This window comes from Dicentrarchus labrax, unplaced genomic scaffold, assembly GCF_905237075.1.
Source record: "Dicentrarchus labrax unplaced genomic scaffold, dlabrax2021, whole genome shotgun sequence".
Classification (NCBI taxonomy): Eukaryota; Metazoa; Chordata; class Actinopteri; family Moronidae; genus Dicentrarchus; species Dicentrarchus labrax.
The window spans coordinates 10,236,807-10,257,547 of record NW_026136722.1 but is presented as its reverse complement, the minus strand read 5'-3'; the positions used below and the strand labels follow the sequence as shown (position 1 = coordinate 10,257,547).

The window sequence follows — 20,741 nt, the reverse complement described above, 5'->3', positions numbered from 1 at the left end:
CTGCAAATACAGCAGTTCACCTTTTAAGTTGGCCCACTTTCTGTTTAACAGACGAAAAAAAAAAGGTCTGCATAAAGGTTAATTTGAGAAGTATTCGACTCTAATAAATGCCATGTAGTGCACGCACACTAGATAAATTAATACTTAATACATAAACACTTACAGGCTGAGATATATGATCATACAGTCAATCAGAGTCTGTGTTTTCTATTAAAGCTATAAGCACTTCAGAATAGTCAGCATCAGAGAGGAGAGTGTGTATCCAGTTTGCAGAGCCACCTGGTGGAAAATATTGTTACAGGAGAGATGGACTCTTCACAACAGATTACACAACCAAATAGATCTTGTTATTGATCTGTCGAAGGCCGAAACACTTAACAACCATTTGATTAATTGGAATATTGACAGATGCCATTGATTTTAAGATTTGAAATGCTCAGTTAACTTGAGAAATATTGATGAACAATGTTTTTTTTCAATTGTAACACGTGTGGTACATGTAACATTGTAAACATTGTCAGTACTTTTTTGTTGTTGTGCCAATAAAAATATGTATTAAATGTCATACACTGCTAACTAACTTTTTAGTTACTGCAGCATTCTGTCAGATCAGAGAATATATTAGAATACAGTATAAGAGCAGAATAAAGTCTCTTAGGAGTATATTTATTTACACTTGATCTTCCTCTTTCTGTCTGTTTGTTTGTATGTATAGTTTAAAGTCACAAAACTAATCTCTCGTTCTCCTTTAGTTGTGAAAGTGTCACAATGAAATCAAAAAGGCCTAATAATACAGACGCTAAACTGAATTTAGTGCCTAAGTAGTGAGATGTGTGAAAATGTCATATTTTTTTTAATTTTTTTTTTCCTTTTGTGTTTGTTTTATTCATGGCCACTTGATGCATTCGACAAATAAAATGTGTGTTTATATCAAAAGCCACTTTGTGTCATGGTTCGGCGAACTGAATAGCTAGAGCATCCCCTCCGGGTCCAGCACAAGAGTAAGGTCATCCAGGACACCTTGCTGAAGCTAACTCTGGCATTCAGCCTGTACTAAACATACTGTTTATACTGCGTGATGGAGCCCCCTGTGGTGCATCGATCCCTCTATGGATCTCGTCCCGAGGGGTGCTCTCACAAATCTAGCTGCTCGTCGATCCGTCCCTTTGCATTGTGGTCCTGTGAGCAGATTCTTAATAGGAGCTGATCTCAAAGGAGAAAGCAATGTGACCTTAATGAAGGGCATGCCCTTTTCCGATGCATTAAGAGGGCTCTGCTTTCAATGTGTAGCTAAACAATAGTTGCCTGAATTGTGTTTTAGTATACAGCTATACTTTAAGCTATAAACCAATATGATATATATAGGAATACAGTGTTAGGTAGAGCAAAAAGTTAACACAAGTCTCAGTATTTGCATCCACATAGGTTTATTGCATTCATATAAAGCTCGTGAATCTTATTTGTGTATCCACCAGCAAAAAGTAAAAAAATAAAAAAAAATAAAATAGAAGATGCTGCCTCAACTAGGTTGTCTCGTCCAGTTTGTTGCAGCAGGCATCATTAGGGCATCTCAGCAGCACCGCTCTCCTATGAGAACCTGTCAGGTTATTCATAGCAGTGGCTTAGGTTGGGGTCTCGAAGGACGTCTCTTCTCCTGCATTTTTACTGCAGCCTGGCAGCCCTCGGGGCTTCACCACAACCCAATTCCCTCTGAAATGATGTCTTTCCTTGTCTGTCTCTCTGTAGTGGGCATGGCAGATTTTGAGCTATTTAAAACATATTTGTCACATAGCAGCATGTTAGTATAAATATTGTGATTGGACTAATGGCCTAGTCAGATGCAATGATTTAAAAAAACACAAAATCAGATCCATACTGAGCTTATCTTTTGGGGAAATTTTAACTGGGATCTCAGTATTGACTGACCCACCCCAGACTGACAGATCGATGCTAACTGAGGGATCATATAAATGGCACTGTAAACATATTTGTGAGCCCAGAGGTCATGAATGCATTGTGTATTATGTGCCACCATTGCTGCCATTTCACATTGAAATGTACTATGTATGTTAATGTGTGATTGTCATGTGACTGTTCACTTTGAGCCGTGACAGCATTTCGTATTGATTATCATAGTATGTTTCCTGCAAGCGGCAGACCATTAGCGCCATATCCACAATGGGACAATTTCGCAAGCTTTACATGGATAACTAAAAGATATTCATCAGTAATGTGACTACACAAAGTCCTGATTGGCAGTTGAATTTAATAAACAGAGCTCGCCTTAGATTGATGAGCAGAGTCCGCACCAATGGAATTATCTTCCCATTAGGGAGATTAACATGCCATCAGAGAAGTAATTGCTCTCAGCTGAAAAACTGTCCAACAAAATGGATTATGAAATTTGATTGACTGCATTTGGACACACATATTAGAACTTCAATTACTTTTGGCAGATAGTCTCAGTGGCAACCTACTGTAATTAATTGACTAATTATATGGCACTGATTGTATCTAATTTAGATATTATAAACAAAATGTTGCAGTCCAGTGATCTGCTGCATTCTGAGTGCCATTAAAACATGAAACTGTGTTAATATTGATTGTTAATAGTGCCTAACTCCTCTGACTTTAAAACAAACAAAAAAAAACCCTAACAAAAACCATTAAGCTGAGTCCTTGGCTGGCCCGGTGCCGCTGATCAATGCCATGTAACATCCAAAAGGGAGAAATTCAAAATCAAAGCTGTCGCTATAGCAACGCCCCTGCCAGATTCCACCAATCAATGGAGCCCGTGGGGTTGCGAGATGCGCCAGGGAAAGGCCAGCGTCCTACATAAAGAGTGCGGGACAGGGAGCCGGGCGACACACACGGGGCAACACACCTTTCTGCTCGCACACAACAAAGGCACAGCAGCAAGAAGAAGAAGAGTCAGGAGAAGAGTGGCACAGAGTGAGGAAGAGAGGGGGAAAGGACAAAGGAAAGAGAGGCAGGGAATAACTGAGAAGAAATGGTACGCTCATGTGAACAAGGGATCCCTGCCTGGGTCTATGTGGGCACCTTGATCCTCTTTATCCACTTCCACTCTGTCACAGTTAGAGGAGGTAAGATAACAAATCAGTAGTTTGAATTGTTTGCTTGCAAAGAGTCAGGTCACTTTTGCACCTTTTCTTTCATATCCTACACTGTAAGAGAAGCTGTATTGTTCTATTTTAGTCCAGCTTCCCCCATACTGTCAGTGGATGGTAGGGCACAGCATGAATGTGTGGCTCGCGCTCAGCCTCGGGGCAGGGGACGGGTATTTATCTATTCTACTCATCCTGTCCTCATCTATTTGTCTGCTGGGTGCAGAGAAAGACAAGGCAAGTCCATTTGCTGCCTGGCTTTGTGCCGGCTCAGTACAGTACAGTACGAGAAGGAAGGATTTTCTTACTCCTTAAAAGATCTGATCTGACTGATTTTGACCAAAGCTACTGAGGGCCACATTCCTGTGCTGTCAGGTTAGATTTCATTTGAAATTCCTCGTGAGCACTCATCTAATCTTATATTTAGGGACTGTGTATTAAATGTTTTATTTAATGTTTTCAGCTCTTCTCAGCTTGAGTGGAAGAGACACTAAACATTCTTTATTCATAACTTTTTTTGGGGTCACATTTTGGGTGAATTGAATCTGTCACATTTTTGTTAATGTAACAGATAGTATGTACTGTTTCCCCAGTTATAATGAATATGGTGATTTTTCAATTTGTTATGCTGTGCCAGAATAATTTGTCAAAACACTCCCTCTAATGCTTCACCATGCTCAGCTGGCTCAGGGTGCTGGCTGGCTAATTGGAAAAAGGTTACTTTGAAGTGGGGGTGCTTGATTGTGGTAAAGATATGAAGACTGCGAGGCATTCCAGGGAGCCAAGTGTGCTCCCCCTGTGTCTCATTAAACCCCCAGTAATAGGCCACTGATGGCTGTGGCAGAGCAGAATGGAAACAGTAGCTTCTCACGCTGAGTCTTTCATGTGTGATTCTCCAGTATGCGCCACTTGTACTTATGCACAAGAGGGCATAGAAGTCATAGAAGCAACCATCTGCAATGGCGCTGCAAACTCAGGATTCTTTCTGAGCACCTGGTACCGGAGGTTTTCTGAGTCAGCCACCTGGCTTGTCACTCTCTTTCTCTATTCATTAAAAACCAGAAGAATAGAAGGATGTGCAAGTCTGCTTTTTCCTGACACATTGCGGCTTATTCGAAGAGTTAGGGAGTGCTTTTCCAGTTCCTGCTGAGTAAAATCTGTTTTAAGTTGTAGAACAAATGCAAATGAATTCTGCTGTGAAATCCTCAGAGTCAGAGTTGATGCCGATTATGGTGATTAACAAGAAATAAGAAAGAATGTATGGTACTTTTCAAATTTAGAGGTGAATTTAAGCAATCTCGCAAAAGGTTGATAATGTAACTGCAATTCCAAAGCAAATTTCTTCTGCATTTAGTGATTGTGTTTCAGTTAAGTGCTGCCTATCCATCATCTTGCACTATTTTCTCCACAGCTGCCCTGAAGCAGGACGTGGCATTGGACAATGGGGCCACGGTGCTGAATCACTCCATGAGTTTGGTGCAGCGTATGGAGACCCTGCTGGCCCTGGGCAATGGCAGTGATGTCACTCTCCGGGTGCAGACCATCAACACGGACGAGGTAAAGGTGATCCAGGCCCACAGCCTGGTTCTCACAATGCAGAGTGACGTGTTTGAGGAACTGCTGCTCAGCCGGAACAACAGCGCTGTGGTTTTGAGGGAAACGCCCGACTGTGCAGCTGTCTTTGACAAATTTGTCAGGTGAGGGTGACTCAGATTGTTATCATTTGTTCAAAGTTCACCCGGTTCAATCAAATGTAACCCCTCAAGAAACTGTGGAGCTACTTGTAGATGCTATTGTATTTTCCACTAGTATAAAGTTATAGGTCTTCACTCACCATTTTGCCTCTCTCCTTTGGAGGAGTGAGATGCTCCATCTTGTGAAATATTCTAAAATTACATCTGCTGTTTTCGGCTCACAGTCAGAAATCGGACAGTGTGGGTTTATTCAGTGACTCAGATGTGAGGAGAGAAAACAAGCTTCAAAAAAATCGTATGCTTTACTGACTTTACTTACTCTTGCAGGTATCTGTACTGCGGTGACATCTCAGTGCGCCTGGATCAGGCCATATCTCTGCACAAATTGGCCAGCAAGTACCACGTGTGGGGCTTGCAACAGGGTCTGACCCAATATATGTCCCAACATCTGTCTAGTGATTCATCCACAGGCCATGTAGTCGGCTGGTACAACTATGCACTACAAATTGGGGACGTGGCCCTGCGGGACAGCTGCCTGCAGTACCTGTCCTGGAACCTGTCTTCTGTGCTGCAGAGCGAAGAATGGGGCTCCATCAGTGAAGACCTGCTCCTCTCCTTGCTCCAGCGCTCTGACCTCATTCTACAGAGTGAGCTGGAGCTGTACGAGGCCCTGGAGGCCTGGATTAGCCAGAACCAGCCTGTCAGTGCAACAGTAGAAAGTGCCCTAAGGGTTGTTCGATACGGCATGATCCCCCCTCAGCACCTCTTCCGTCTTCAGAAGCAATCCCCCCTCATGCTGAAGTATTACGAGTCTATCCGCGATCTACTCTATCTAGCTTTCCAGTTTCACTCCGCCTCACCTATCCAACTGGCCAAGTACTTTGATGTCAACTGCAGTATTTTCACTCCACGTAACTACCTGTCCTCTTCCTGGGGATCGCCTTGGGTCATCAACAACCCTACTCGCGATGACCGCAGCTTCAGCTTCCAGACCCAGCTCGGTCCCAGCGGCCATGATTCCAGCAAGAGAGTGACCTGGAATGCCCTGTTCTCCCCTCGCTGGCTCCCACTCAGTGCCAGGTCAACCTATACCGAACTGGGTGCCATGCAGCCTACGCGCACAGACGGTGGTCGACCTCGCATCATTGTGACACCAGCCACTTCTAGCCCAGACTTTGCCGGTGTGAGTTTCCAGAAGACGGTTATTGTGATGGCAAGACAGCAAGGAAAAGTGGTGGTTCGCCACGTCTACAACTTCCACCAAAGCACAGAGGAGGCCGGGGATTTCCTGCTGGATGCTGACCTGCAGCGCCGTGCATCAGAGTATCTCATTGACAGCTCCCTCTATCTGCACATTGTGATAAAACCTCTCTACCATACCCTCCTTGTTGCCAGGAAGTAAAGACAGGAAGTTGGTGTGGCCTCACCATCAGTCATCCACCCTCCAACACACAATCACATGCACATAAGTAAACTCATATCACAAAACATGTTCATGCATCAAGTCTGTGACATCTCCACTGTTGAGTAGTTTGTGCATTGTGTTGTCTTCCAGCTATTTAACAAGAGGTGTTGGGTACAAAAAAGGACTCACAATTAAACAGCTCAGCAGGGATTATCACAATAATGAGGGTTTTCATTCATACTAAGAAAAACAAACAAAAAAAACACTTCACTGTGTTGTATTTGTTCAGGTATTTTATAGTCCAGCAGTTTGTTCCTTGAATTTATTAAATCTACGTGATGGTTAATGTTGTTTGCATAGGTAGGCTACTGTAGATGTTTTGCTTTAAAATAAATGTTCTTGCTATTAATTTTATGCATTTCACTATTCAGCAAATATAGATTTTTAGTTCAGTGCACTTATATCCTTTGACATACACCTATACATGTTTGTTGTTTACATACCAGAATGTGTAAAAAAAAAAAAAGTGCAATCCCATGATCAGTGTTCCTTTGTATACTGTAGGTTACTTGCAAGACAGTGTTGACTGCAATTGTTTTTTCTCTTATTTATTGCTACGCATGGATTATATCCAACTTTTAAAGACACAAGTATGTGATTTTCACACACACACACACACACACACACACAAATAAATAAATAAAGACAGTAATATAAAAACATCTGTCTGTGGTGCCCTGTAATATGTGGCTAAATTAACGTATGATTTTACTGTGGGTTATTATTCTTGATGAGTTGCGTGAGTGAATGATGGAAAATTGAGGAGATACAGCAAACAGCAAATCCCATGATGCTTAGCACCAGGCAGGAAGTACGTCATTACGTCGCTGAAGCCTTCAGCTGTCAGACTTTGGCCACCCTAAAAGTGCAGGTTTTGTTAGCAAACTAACTCGAACTGTACGAGCCGCGCCGACTTTAGTTAAAGTTGTGCATTCATCCGCTAATCGATCCGTGAGCGTGTGAGCGCGTGAGCTGCTGTTTGAAGCACCGAGGTTGCACGAGGACGAACCATTTAGTTTTAAACGCTGCTAGTTTTGCACAAACCAGCGATCCTGAGCGGGTGTAAGGCTAGATGCAGGGAGGGAGGGAGTAAAAAAAGGCAAAAGTCTTTGTGCTTCCCTTCCCCCTCATCAAAGCAAAGGGGAAATGTCTCTGTCTAAAGGAGGTAAGTGGGTTTTTTTCCACTCATTTCGAAAACAACCGTGCACATATTTTAAATATCGAGGTGCAGTTTGCGGTGAAGTAATTTTGCTAGCTATGTTTGAGAAACGTAACCTTGCCAGGTGGAAAGCTGCATGTATGAGAGGAGGAGGAGAAAAAAAGAAGCTAGCCAGCATGTCTTTCCTGCTTTCTATCATTATGCGAAGTCTCTAGACATCCCGGTGTCTGAAAGTATTAACCGTACACCTACTGGTAGCGGGCTAAATGTGTTTTAATGTTCATATTTTAGCTTCATGGTACGCGCGCATCGCTTCCTTTTTAAGTTCCCGTGTTGTGTTTAGCTAACACATTTTTCGCGACAATAAAAGGACTCTTGCCAAGCTGTAATTATTAACCAACTTGCCCCTCAGTTGGAAATCACCGCGCTGGGGTTAGTTTCTCCTTTTTTGGGTTAAAGTAAATCACATCGGGACCACAGGTGTTTGTATTTTTCGGCCTCCTGACTCATGACTGATCGATTGTGTCGGCTACTTTTTGGTCTGTATGTTAGCGCAAAAATAGTGGCCCAGCTTCCTTGAAAATATTATTATTATTATTATTATTATTATAAATCAGAGTAGGAAATTCTTTATTTTAAAAACAGGCGGCTATGCCAAAGGAACCAGCGCGCTATCACACACTATAGGCTTCCGTCAGTCAGTCAGTCAGTCAGTGAGTGAGTGCTGTGTAATAATTACTGTACACACTGTTGAATAAAATACACACCTTTGGAAAAATCAAGGTCCTTCCTCTGCGTCACACACACACACACACACACACACACACACACACACACGCATAGAGAGAGAGACCATGATGATGTCAATTTACATTTCAAGTTCACCGCTTGTGCTGTTACACAATCATACTAGCGTTACCATGGTCGGGAGTACACACTGTTTTGAGAGGGCTGTGTAGATTGGCTCAGGCAATCACAGCCTTTGGCCTACCATGGCATGTTTTGACTTGCACCACCAATACCTAGTGCAGCCACTCTTTGTTGACAGTTCACTGGCTGCAAGCAGGGACTGTATAGCTGCTACACAGGTTCTGTGCTGCAGTTATTGTGTGTACCAAAGCAGGCCCGAGGTGTCTTTTGTGAAAGTGTTTGTTTTTATTTTCTTCTACTTCTGGCCACTGTATGGAGTTGTGCCTTTGGTGGTCAAAGAGCCTAAGTGCATTGCAGTGCTGTTTCTGCGTATTGCTGAGGCACGTTTGGAGATTGGGTTCTCCCTAACAGCACTGATAGGGTGGTGTGGAAGATTATATGCGCATGAGTCATCCTTTTTCTGTATATGGACCCACTCTGAGGCTGGAGCCTTTCTGATGGTGACTCGCCACACAGCTATTGGCACTTTGATCCCATGCACAATCCAGAAATTCTTGTTCACATTACGTATGTGTTACTGCACTCTGGATAATTTCCACAAAACATCTTTGGTTTTCTTAGAATTGCAGCATTTCCTGTAAAACTGCACCAATTCACTGCTGCTGTCTTTAGTAGTTGATACACAACCACATCATTCAAACATCAAACACAGCATCAGCAAAAATGTAGATTTTTTTATTAAGAGACACCATGGTTAATACTTAAAATGAGAAATGCTTTAGGTTAATAAACATCTTCCCAGTTCTTTTTAAAAAAAATGCAGAATGCAACTTATACCATATTTGATTATAAAAATTAATGCATGATCATTATCTACACCAATAATGGTAAATGTGTCTTAGCCTTTCTTACAATTAACTACAGGTTATGAATGTGTTTTTAAAATACGAAAGTGTGAAGTTATCACTTATTTTATTGTCCATTTCTTTTTTTTAATTAATGTTGTGCATCCCTAGTTATAAAGCGAGATCACGTAATTATTATAATTATTTAATTCCATCATATACTACTGACAGCGGCATGAATTACACAGGGGTTGCTACCCTGCATCACCAACCCCCCTTGAGGTACTTACTACTCAGATCGTTTCTGAGAAAATGGTTTCTGTGGACATGTATTTCTTACTGTGCTGCCTTGATATACTTTGACTGCAGCTGAGGCTGATGTCATGACACTATTGTGTCCTATCGGGCTGAGTTTGAGGGCTCGGCAGGTTTTGCAGCAGAAGGCTGGCCTCACTTGGCCCTAATGGGGACAGCAAGCCGCAAGTGGGCCAAGTGAAGTGACATCATATTTCCCAAAGGGTCCCTGACAGTTGTTGTGTTTTTTAAGCGGATGTGTCCAGTCTGACTGGCTGTGAGTCACATCCCACCCCACAGTCCTGGCTACAGGGTCACTTCACACACTGCAACCTGGGATCGGCTTGTATTTCGAGTCCATTAATGCTTCACTGTAAATATGTTTAGCTCAATTAATTTTAAACTATAATGCACCGTGTTACAATCTGCATGTTTTTTGTATGGTTTTGGTAGATTTCTTGTAGCAGCAAAGCATATTTAGATATCTCCAACAGCTTTAAAACGTGTCAGACATGTCAGATGTGCTGCCCTAAGTTTTGTTGCACGAAGAAAAACTTGTCCTATTTGTCAGGTCATCGGATGGCTTTGAGTACTCATACTTTATCCCACGCAGAGGAAATGCAAAGTCTATTTTTGACGGAGCATGTGTGAGTAAATCACACTTCAATCTCTCCCTACCACATGAGACTACTGTAGTCTTTCCAGACACTGTAGGCCTATTTTTGGGCCGCAGCACAAAATGGACCTGTCTGACGTTTCAGTGGAAGGCCATAGAATCTAAAATCTTAGTAAAACCTCACTTCCCTTCCAGCTTGATCTAGCAAGGAGGGGTTTACCCAATCGTACTTCCTCTACACTGGAGTGGTGTGACTCACTTAATGGCAAACACAACCCCGCAGTAATAAAGACGGTTAAAATCCTACCTTTATAAACTGACAGGTTGCTAACTTTTGCTTATTAACTAAGAAGCTGCTGCATTTGTTACAAAGTGAAGGTGACTGGCTTGCACTTTAAACCAGTTTCTCTGAACTGGGGTGGAATAATTACACAGCCTGGCCCCAGCCTGTATGCTGCAGGACAAGAACAGGAAATAACCAGCCGGGTCTTAACTGTTTCTCAACATATCCCAGTGAGGCAAAATTGTGGCCAACTGCTAGCACACACACACAGATAAAGGTCAAGAAAAGTGTTCTATTTTTCCTGTCGACCTTGCAACAAGCGCAAACACGCTGAACACGAGTGTCCATGTCAAGAAAAGTTAAGTTGTTTTTCCTGTGTTGTTGCTCGTAGGCCTGGTAGCTGTGTCATTCTGGCATGGACTCGCAGCCCCTTGTGGGAAGTCCCAGAGGCTGCTGGTAAACTGTGTTTATGAATGGACTGCTGTCAGTGATTTAACACAGAAAGGTCCTAGAGCTGAAGTTCATAGCACCATACTTCAGCTATGAAGGGAATAAGAAATGTAAAAGATCCTTGCACGTGAACCTTAAGTTAAACATGAAAAAACCCATTCATAAATGATTTGGTAGCAGTGATTGTAACAGTAAAAAATCATGACAGGAAGGAAAGCTTGATTCCCTTGAACACTTCTCCCCTTCCCTCTCCATTTGAGTCATCATACCAATGTCCATTAGTCATTTAGTTCACCTTCTCTCTATTGCAGGGCCTCTGCTTTGAGTACACCTAATCTCTCTGTTAGATAACAGATCATTATCTATAGTTTGTGTCAGAGGCAAATGTAAATTGATTGTAACCTTGAAAACTCTATACTACCAGAATAGAAATAAAAGCCACTATCAATAGGACAATGTGGAAACATGAAAACAAGCAAAAGTCCATTTAGTTTGCACTTAATGATCTGAATTAGAACCTGGGAGCTCTTTTGTGGTAAACCTCGGCTCTAAACTCCGAGTAATGTGGTAAATGGGCTCCGAGTGCCTTAGTCCTTCCACAAAACACTACTAATCATACCCGCTTGTGGTTGCTGCTAAATACAGCGTTATTGATCGCTGTACATCCATCTTGGAACTGAGATGGTCATGGTTTTCTAATTTCTTGTCTCTTAGGGAAGAAGAAGAACCCTGGGCTGAAGCTGGCCAAAGAAGTGTTTGCGCAGCCCACACCTGCAGCAGCGTAAGGCTTCTTTTTTTTTAATTCTTTTTTTTTTTTTTTGTTACAGTGTTTTCAAACTATCACAAGAAGATCTCAAAGTGAGAGCCAGGACACTTAAACTGCTGGGACAATAAGTCGGCCCGGTATTAGCTTAGATATATCTGTGTGAGTTTACTTTGGCCGGTATCACATGTAGTTGTCGGGCAGATGAAAATATCAAAGGCCAACATGTCTGGTGGAAAGTATGCCGAATAATTACATATATTCATTAGCAGCATATTAAATAGTCTAATGTTGTCTAAAATATATGATCTGTTGCCAGGACAACTTAAGTGGAAACTTCTATTCTGCAAATGTTTGTTTTTCCTCTGCTGTCAGCTGAAGAGACTACTGTAACATCTGAGCTGAGAGCGTCAGAAACAATCACTCTGCATCCTGCTGTCCTCTATTTCCATCTTCCCTCTCCCTTTCTTCCCTCTCTGTTCTCATCGCAGTATTATGTATTTAGGTCGCAGCCTTTTGTGTTTTACATGTAGGCTATTATATGGCTGTTGTAATACATATGTCCGGTAGTTGTTCTGTATGGCTTTAATCCTGGAATATTTAATAGACTGTACTAATATAGCACCTTTTTATAGTCTTGTGACCACTCAAAGCACTGTATGCTACATGCCACATTCATAAAGTGATGACAAAGGCCATCACAAATGGAAAAGAATTCATTCATACACCAATACACAGCATCAGGAGCAATTTGGGGTTCAGTATCTTGCTCGAGGACACTTCACACTAACCCAGGAATTGAACCGCCAACCTTCTGTTTAGTGGACGTCCCGCTCTACCTTCTGAGCCACAGGCCATTAATATTCCAGTGCGCTGATCTGTGCTGATGTACATTTGAGCCAACAAGTAAATTCTAGCACAGAAATACCAAAACGTGTGTGAGGCAGGCAAGTTCCTTTTTTTTTCAACTATCAATGGTACTGTTCAGTACATATCCCAACCACAAATGCTTACAAAGAAAAAAAGAATGGTATCCAAATCAAAAAACGTTTATGTAAAAGAATATTGATATATTTTCCTATAGTTTTAAATACTTCCTAAATTGATGTCGGGATCTACTTCAAAATTCCAGTATCAGTCAGGATATTCTTGGGAACTGCATTGGCTTTTCATTTAAGAATAAACATTTTGGGGGAAATGTATAGTTTCTGCACTCCACTTAAGCACCACAGCCTGGTACAATTGTTAATTACAAGCATCAGTGTTAGATGGGTTCAAAGAGAGTCAGTCCTTGCATGGATCACTTGGATTTAAAATTGGTTTTAGCACCGACTTTAATCAACGTTGCTCTCTCCCTGCAGGCCCCCTCGAGATCTTGACTCAAAAGCTTGCGTCACAATTGGAGATCAGGTAAAGTTTTTCCTCTGATTTTTTTCCAATGCTTGTTGGGTTTTTTTTTTGCTGAGCTGAATAAATACGTTCATGTACCGTCTGCCTCTTCTGTCCAGAACTTTGTGGTGAAGGCCGATGACTTGGAGCAGATTGCAGAGCTGGGGAGGGGAGCCTACGGGGTGGTGGACAAGATGAGACATGTGCCCAGTGGTGTTATCATGGCTGTCAAGGTAGGCTGGCAAGCCGCTGCTCAGGTTACCTGATTTTGGAATCTCTGTAAATGCACCGCACCTTTTTAAAATAGCACCATGACTCATGGATGTATTTAACATATGAGCTCAACTTGTAAACATTTGAACATTGATAGATCTATTGCATCTATGACATGTTATATTGAGGGTTATAGGACACTGGACACCATTTTGATTTAAGCTATATCTTCCCCGCTGATGACACTGGCAGCCCAATCTGTGATGTTTGTGTCCCCAGAGGATTCGTGCCACAGTCAACACTCTGGAGCAGAAGAGGCTCCTGATGGACTTGGACATTTCCATGAGGACAGTGGACTGCTTCTTTATTGTGACCTTCTATGGCGCCCTCTTCAGAGAGGTGAATAAACAGTGACATTTATGACTGGCATGCACTCCTGCCTGTGTTACGCTGAGTGTGTGATCATCGTTTCTTATTTTATCTTTTGTCAGGGGGATGTTTGGATCTGTATGGAGCTGATGGACACATCTCTGGATAATTTCTATAAGAAGGTTATTGATAAAGGCAAAACCATCCCCGAGGACATCTTGGGCAAGATCACAGTAGCAGTACGTCCTATCATATATTTTACACTATAAAAGAGTTTACATGTACATTAAAGGAATATTTCCAAATTTTGGGGGAAACCGCGCTTGTTCGCTTTGTTTTCTGAGAGCGAGATGAGAGGAATGTGTGTCTTTATTGTGCTGCAATTATTTCTAACAGCTGGGCGCAGTGAATTTCTGGAGGTTGCCAGGCAACCAGCAATTTAACCGGAAATGCTCTGGTGCAGATGAATTAACTATTGCTATATAAGAAATAGACATATCACGTAAAACCACAAATTAATGTTTACATCTCTGTTTGGGTATGAAAGGATGTTGAGGCTGTGTTCACTAGTTACTTAGATATGTGCTGCTTTTTAAAATATATGAGACTCCAGGGAAATTGCTGCACCAAACTCAACAATCAGCACATTATAAAACAAACTATTCATTTTGTTGGTATTTTTTTGCATATAATTGTATTAAGGTGCATGTAAAACACATATTGTAATCATTGAGATGTCATCTATGAGAATATTTCTTGAAGAATTCAACTTTTTTCCTTCATTTTCTCTACTCACTCCACAGATTGTCAAGGCATTAGAGCATCTGCACAGTAACCTCTCAGTGATACACAGAGGTAATTAGAAGATCACATCATCAGTGTATAAAGTTTTTTACTTTCCTGATGTTTCTCATTGTTGGTTTGCTATGTTCTCTTTCTCTTATCATTTTCCCAACTCTGTAGATGTGAAGCCCTCCAATGTCCTCATCAACACTCAGGGCCAAGTGAAAATGTGCGACTTTGGCATCAGTGGCCACCTGGTGGACTCTGTGGCCAAAACAATGGATGCAGGCTGCAAGCCCTACATGGCGGTAAGTGGGGACTCCTGGTACCAGCTAGCTGAGATTCACAGAAAAGATTCTCCAGAGATTTACTGAAGGATTCCCTGTGTCAATGTCTGAGGTCTCCTCATTAGTTGGAGTAGAACCAGAAATCCACAGACCAGAAGCTCCATTTGAAACCTAGACCTCAGCCTGATAGTCATCAGGTCTCTACTGTCTTAACCCCTAAGCTTTCAAACATCTTGCCTGGAATGTAAGCTAAAACCAGTATATTATTTTAAATCCTCTCCAAAAAAAAAAAAAAAAAAGAGAAACATTTAGCTTACAGATTTATTACACTTATTCTCGTCTTTAGATGCCTTTTTATTTCTTGAGATTTCAATGCATGTCTGATATTTCATCATTTTGTTTGATTATAAGTCCTTCTTTTTTCTTTATGTTCAAAAATGTTTGTAAAGCAAACCTTGTTTCTTAAATGTACAGTATAGTTGTAGCTCTTATTGTTCACATTATTTTCAGATAGTAGTGGTACTTAACTGTTGCTAATAATTCCCATTTCAGCCCGAGCGGATCAACCCTGACCTCAACCAGCAAGGCTACAGTGTCAAGTCAGATATATGGAGTCTTGGTATTACGATGGTGAGTAGGAATGGATATCAAACTCTTGGTTCTGCTCACATTTAAAACAATGCAATTTTTAATCATTTATTATTATTATTATTATTATTTATTATTTATTATGATATTGTATGATATATGATTATATGACAGTGAAAGTGGAGCTTCTTCCATTCAGCTCTGAGCACCTTGTTTTGTTTGACATTGATAATGCTCTTAGTAAACTAAGGCTCCATTTCAGTCTGTCCTCCCAAAAAAGTATACTTTGTCATAAGTTGTACAGTTGGTTAAATATATGATAAATCAAAAGAGTTCCCATTACATCTAACTCCTATTTCCAAACACAACCCAGAACTAATGACCTTTTGATAATTTTGATATGTCAGATCCTTAGTAGTCCACAATGGCCTCCATAATAAACATGGCTTACAAAACAGACACAATGGAACAACACTTATATCTTATTTTTCTCTATTTCCTCTCACCTGAAGGAATAATTTCACACTGTTGAAACCTGAGAAGGCTCTGAGTTTGAAAAATTGTTTCATGAAATACAAATAAGCATAAAATGTACAATAATACAATACTGAGCCGTGAGCAAAATCATAATATGCTGTTGTGAATAGTAGCTCTAACATGTATGGTTCTTGTTCAATCTGCCTTCCCCTGTCACCTAGATCGAGCTGGCCATTTTGAAATTCCCCTATGAATCATGGGGCACCCCCTTCCAGCAGCTCAAACAGGTGGTGGACGAGCCATCTCCACAGCTGCCTGCCGACCGTTTCTCCCCAGAGTTTGTAGACTTCATCTCCCAGTGGTGAGCCTCACACTCGATGACAAACGTGTAGACTTACCTCAGCCTTACGCTCCTCACTCACCTTGTTGTGGAAAAATAAAATAAAAAATGGTGCCACTAAGGCCCAGCAGGGGTCAGTGTTTGCGCTGTGTTTACAGAGAGAGTTGGCACAAGTACAGTATCTGTGGAGCTCCAACTTGATGTTAGATGATGTTTATGTCACTTGACTAATTTTAGAAGAGTTTTTTAAAATGAAGTTGTAACACATTTATTTTGATTGCTGTTTGCTGTCTTTATCACGTTTTCATTCATCCCTTCATTTTCACAGCTTAAGAAAGAAGCCAAATGAGAGACCAGCTTATACAGAATTAATGGTTGGTAGTTTTTAAATGTTTTGTCCATACCCAAAAGCCACCAAAAAATATTATACTGAAACCATCCCTGCAGTAACATTGAGTGTGCTTTGGTTCATGCTTTTGTCCACAAGAGGCCAGGCTTAGCCAATTAACCCACCAATGTGATGATGTGTGTATTTCCAGTAAATAACAACACAGACATTGTTTAAACATGCATTTGTTATTCAGTAACATATATCTAACTATGTTTTTTTTTTTTTTTTTTTTTTGTTATTTTGTCGCAGCAACATCCATTTTTCACCCTGCATGACTCCAAAGAGACAGACGTGGCCAGTTTTGTCAAGGTCATCCTGGATGACTGATGGGCTGCCTCCAGGCTCCTCCCCGTCAGGGTAGGCGGGGAACTCTCAGCAAACAAACCAATGGCCTACCTTTTCTTTTTTTTTTTTTTTTTTTTTTTTTTTTTTTTAAACTCACTGGAATGACAGACTCTTGTGCACCCACACACAACAGGGGTGGGGAGGTGACCCAAAGACTGACAGCAGCACTGGAGTGGGATAGTGGTGGTAATATGAACTTGTACGGTCAAAAACCCAACTGGAGAGGTTTAATTCGCTCCTTCAAGCTTCCTGTGTGTTCAATTATTCAACATGACGAATATGAACTGAAGCCAATTAGTTGTTTTTGTCTTGCTTTTCTTTTGTTTTTGCCCCACTGCCCCTTTTATCTCTCTCTCTCTTCATAACAGACAGAGCCAGCCATTATTTCTTTGTGACACATATTGTATGAATACTTTGAATTTCATCTGCAAAACCAACAGTTAATGTTGTATGTTGTTGTGTACTGAAAGCTATATTTGCATATGCGTTTGTATGTTTTCTCATTATACAGAGTTTTGATACTGTATATCATCAAGTGTGAATTTTACCGGACTTGGGCCTTATTTGTCAGATTGCATCAGGTGAACTGTTCGACCTGCCTCTGCCCTGAGGTGATTGGTCAATGCGGGGGCTGCAGTTGTCGCGGGGCCGGGCTGTGGAAAGCTCCAGAGCCAAGACAAAACATGTAGAAAAAAAAAAACAAAAAAAAAAAAAAAACATGTCAAAGGTCACATTCTGGACAGGGAGGAGTTGCAAGTCATTCCTAGATCTCTTGGCGGTGAATGGCAGGAATGTAAAGCGTCCAGTATCATCTGAACTGATATCGATCCGAGCTGACCCCTCCGTACTCTTCTTCGTTCTCCGGTATTAACGAGTCGGCTCCAGTGCTGCCATTGTTACTACCTGGAAGTATTCAGGGGTTGCCTAATCAAGCTCACAGCTTTATCTCTTTCTGTGTGCCATTTTGCAAATCGTTCTCATGAATTACTGCATTAATTGTGTTTTTTTTTCTTTTTTCTTTTTTTTTTAGACTTGTTCAGGCCTGCATTTGATTTTATTACAGCAGCATTTAAACTTATCTTTTCTCCCTTTGGTCTACCTTTCTCATTTTTGCAGTCAGCATAGCCTTCTCATATGAGGCATTTATGTTTATTTTTTTTCCCGGATTCCTTATTATATGCATTACACAGACAGTATGTTAGGGAAATAATTTATGTGTTGAAGATGTAAATACTATCTCCTTTTTTTTTTTTTATGTAACATGGCACTGTCCTAACTTGGCAGTGCTGGTGAGTGGTGGAGTGGTTGGTATTAGTTAGTTTTAATGCAGTGTGACACGCGCACACAAACACTTGTACTCACAGGGCCAGCTGACTGTCGTACACCTATTTTGGACTGATGTGCTGTCAGGCTCCACCGCTCAGGTTTCCGCGCTCTCCTTCATACGGAGACGACCCCATTTATTTTTCCCTAGGTCGTGCTCTCCTTGACTGCTGGACCGAGAGCCTCTTTTCAGTCCACGGTGGGCAGCCATTATCTCTTCTGTCTGACCATACTATGCAGAGCCCCTTCGCCTCAGACACGCAGTAAGAGGCCCCTGCCATGTGGCATGTTTCCCTACTCCCAAGTGTTCAGAGACTGTGATGATGATGGTGGTGATGATGGTGACGATAGTGATGATGAGTGCCATGCCTCTTTTCATGGCCGGCACTCATCGCCTCTCTGGTTTACACTGTAGTGCAACCTTTATCAAAAGTCAGTGAGTTAGGAGTATTTATGATTGTGAATAATAAGGGAAAGCTAGCAACACCACAAAGAAGCTGCTGTTTTTTGTTTTTATTTTTATTTTTTTCTTCATTTTTTTTTTTTTTTTTAGTCGGCCTTCTTTGGATGGCCATTCCCTTGGTGTGTAAAAATGAGTTTTTACACGAATCACAATGAGAATGGAACACTTGCTCTACCTCTTACTCCTTCACTCTATTTTACCACCTTTTCAGTGGGTGGGACTGACAAACTTGAACTATGGAAAGACAAAAAAATAAAGGCTTTATTGTTCATTATGTCTGTTTTTTTGTTTTCCTTTCATGGTTGCTGCAATTTAGCAATTAAATGGGTAGTTTGTGTCACTAATGCAGAGATTACAACACTGTCAAAGTTTAAAGAACAAGGCTGGCAATTTTCTATATTCTTATTACCATGAAAGACCAAAAGCAACAATGCATTTACTTACTAAATAGTATTGTGTGTACAGTTAAAGCGTTATAAAGCTTATTCCTCCATTTGTCTACAAAAACTATTAATAACACATCATACTGTTGTTAATAGTAAATTCCTACATTATCATGAACATGGGCACAGTTGTTCACTTTGTTTCAATCCCACATACACTGCCTGTATCACATTTTGTCCCAATTCATACAGCAGATGTTTCAATGGATAAGTGAAAAAGGCAAAGGGTCACTGAGATTCCTCCTCTGGGGACCATGAATAGTGATACTAAATGGCATGGCAATCCATCCTGTAGTTGGCAAAACATCTCCCTTAAAACAAACAAAAAGGTCAACCTTATGGTGGCGCTAAACGAAAAGCCAGGGGATCACCAAAACCATTCAGAGTCATCTTCTGGGAAGCATCAATGTCTATACAAAATTTCATGGAAATCCAATAGCTGGTGGAGTACGACCATATCAGTGGACTAAGTAATCTTGTTTTAAGACTTCTTGTTGCTGGGCATTGTGGCTTATTTTAAGAAATTGTATTAAGTGAAAATCACTTACTGCCCTTGCAGTCAAGTTATGTTTTCACTTAAGTTTGATTTTCTTTTCCAGTGTAATGCCAGGCATGCTTCTCTTTCTACATGCATGTTGCTGTATATGGTCAAATTGCATTTCAGGCCGCTCTTCAACCCACTTAATTCCTACTTCCATGTCACTAACAGTTCCACTTAAGACTCTTATTCCTGCAACCGCACACTCTAATCGAGACCAGAGATACTGGAGCTGACTGATCCAGCTGATAAAAGAAAGCCAAGTCTTTGGGTTTCTACCTGCAGCAGTAGTGTCCAACTCTGCCACTTTTCTCTCACATGTGATACTGTAAAGAAGGCATAATGTAATGAAAGTGTGATTGAAGCACGAAATTGAAATGCTACACCTGCCCTCAGCACACGAGCATGGTAATCTAACCCAACTTGCTGGGTGGATATGTAGCTTTTACCCTCTGCGGTTATAAGCCAGACAATTGTCTGTGAAATATGATTAAGAAGGGTTAAAGGTCTAATAGTTTCCAGCACAGTCAGTCTTTTATATTACAGTATGCCAGTAATATTAAAGTTCCTGTTTGTGTAAATATCCTTATGTAAGTACGCCGAAGTGAACGCACACTTCTTGGTAAGTCGTGATTCTTCAGGATGAGCGATGAAAAGAAAGAAGAATCTCATTTTGATGGCTCTTTCTGAGTGCTTTTTTGCTGTGAATGTTAACAATAGAGGTTAATAAAAGCTCACTTGGAGCAGACTACTCTGCTCCATGTGTCCGTCAAAGACCGATGACTTCATGCCAGGATGACAAAACTCAATGCCAGTGGACTGCAGGCAGTGCTCCAGTGTTCTGCAGAGAGAGTGGTTTGCCAGCCAAACCAAAGACACTCTTTTTTTAGGAAGGACTTACATAATGCCGCTCAAAAGATCGTCGTGTGAGGGGGAAAATAGGCAACATCCAGTTCAATTACTGTCCCAACTCAATTCAATGCGGAATGTGATGCAGAAGTGAATCACAATATCTCTGGACTGCAAAAGGGCATTTTAGGAACTCAGCAGGGTAGCAGTGAAAGTGATGGACTGGGTAATTGTGGCTTGTTTTGTACATAATAGCAACTTAATGTTATAAACACAATTAAGACATTAGAAAAGTTGTGGAATGTAACAAAAAAAGTACATTAGAAGTATTTAAAGTTAAGGTACTTTTACTTTATGCCACAATTTCCATTGTATGCTG

General features: G+C 41.1%; 2 protein-coding genes across 2 annotated transcripts; both read left to right on the top strand.

The window, feature by feature from the left end:
• Positions 1-2,826: 2,826 nt before the first annotated feature.
• btbd17b (BTB (POZ) domain containing 17b) lies at positions 2,827-6,474 on the top strand. Its single transcript, XM_051388272.1, has 3 exons — positions 2,827-3,104; positions 4,537-4,822; positions 5,147-6,474. Exons 1-3 carry the CDS (start codon positions 3,011-3,013, stop codon positions 6,219-6,221), a joined length of 1,455 nt encoding a protein of 484 aa, XP_051244232.1. The 5' UTR covers positions 2,827-3,010; the 3' UTR covers positions 6,222-6,474.
• Positions 6,475-7,107: 633 nt separating this feature from the next.
• Positions 7,108-18,806, top strand: LOC127356502 (dual specificity mitogen-activated protein kinase kinase 6). The gene is made up of 12 exons (XM_051388273.1): positions 7,108-7,449; positions 11,516-11,582; positions 12,926-12,974; positions 13,073-13,186; positions 13,446-13,565; positions 13,658-13,774; positions 14,339-14,390; positions 14,499-14,626; positions 15,158-15,235; positions 15,892-16,031; positions 16,339-16,384; positions 16,651-18,806. The coding sequence occupies exons 1-12, from the start codon at positions 7,431-7,433 to the stop codon at positions 16,726-16,728; spliced, it is 1,008 nt and encodes a 335-aa protein (XP_051244233.1). The 5' UTR covers positions 7,108-7,430; the 3' UTR covers positions 16,729-18,806.
• The last annotated feature ends 1,935 nt before the right edge of the window (positions 18,807-20,741 follow it).

Coding starts and splice junctions, on each gene's coding strand:
- btbd17b (XM_051388272.1), top strand. CDS start 3,011: ATGGTACGCTCATGTGAACAAGGGATCCCTGCCTGGGTCTATGTGGGC. Junction 3,105..4,536: donor CTCTGTCACAGTTAGAGGAG/GTAAGATAACAA, acceptor TTTTCTCCACAG/CTGCCCTGAAGCAGGACGTG. Junction 4,823..5,146: donor GTCTTTGACAAATTTGTCAG/GTGAGGGTGACT, acceptor TTACTCTTGCAG/GTATCTGTACTGCGGTGACA.
- LOC127356502 (XM_051388273.1), top strand. Junction 12,975..13,072: donor GCGTCACAATTGGAGATCAG/GTAAAGTTTTTC, acceptor TCTTCTGTCCAG/AACTTTGTGGTGAAGGCCGA. Junction 13,187..13,445: donor GTGTTATCATGGCTGTCAAG/GTAGGCTGGCAA, acceptor TTGTGTCCCCAG/AGGATTCGTGCCACAGTCAA.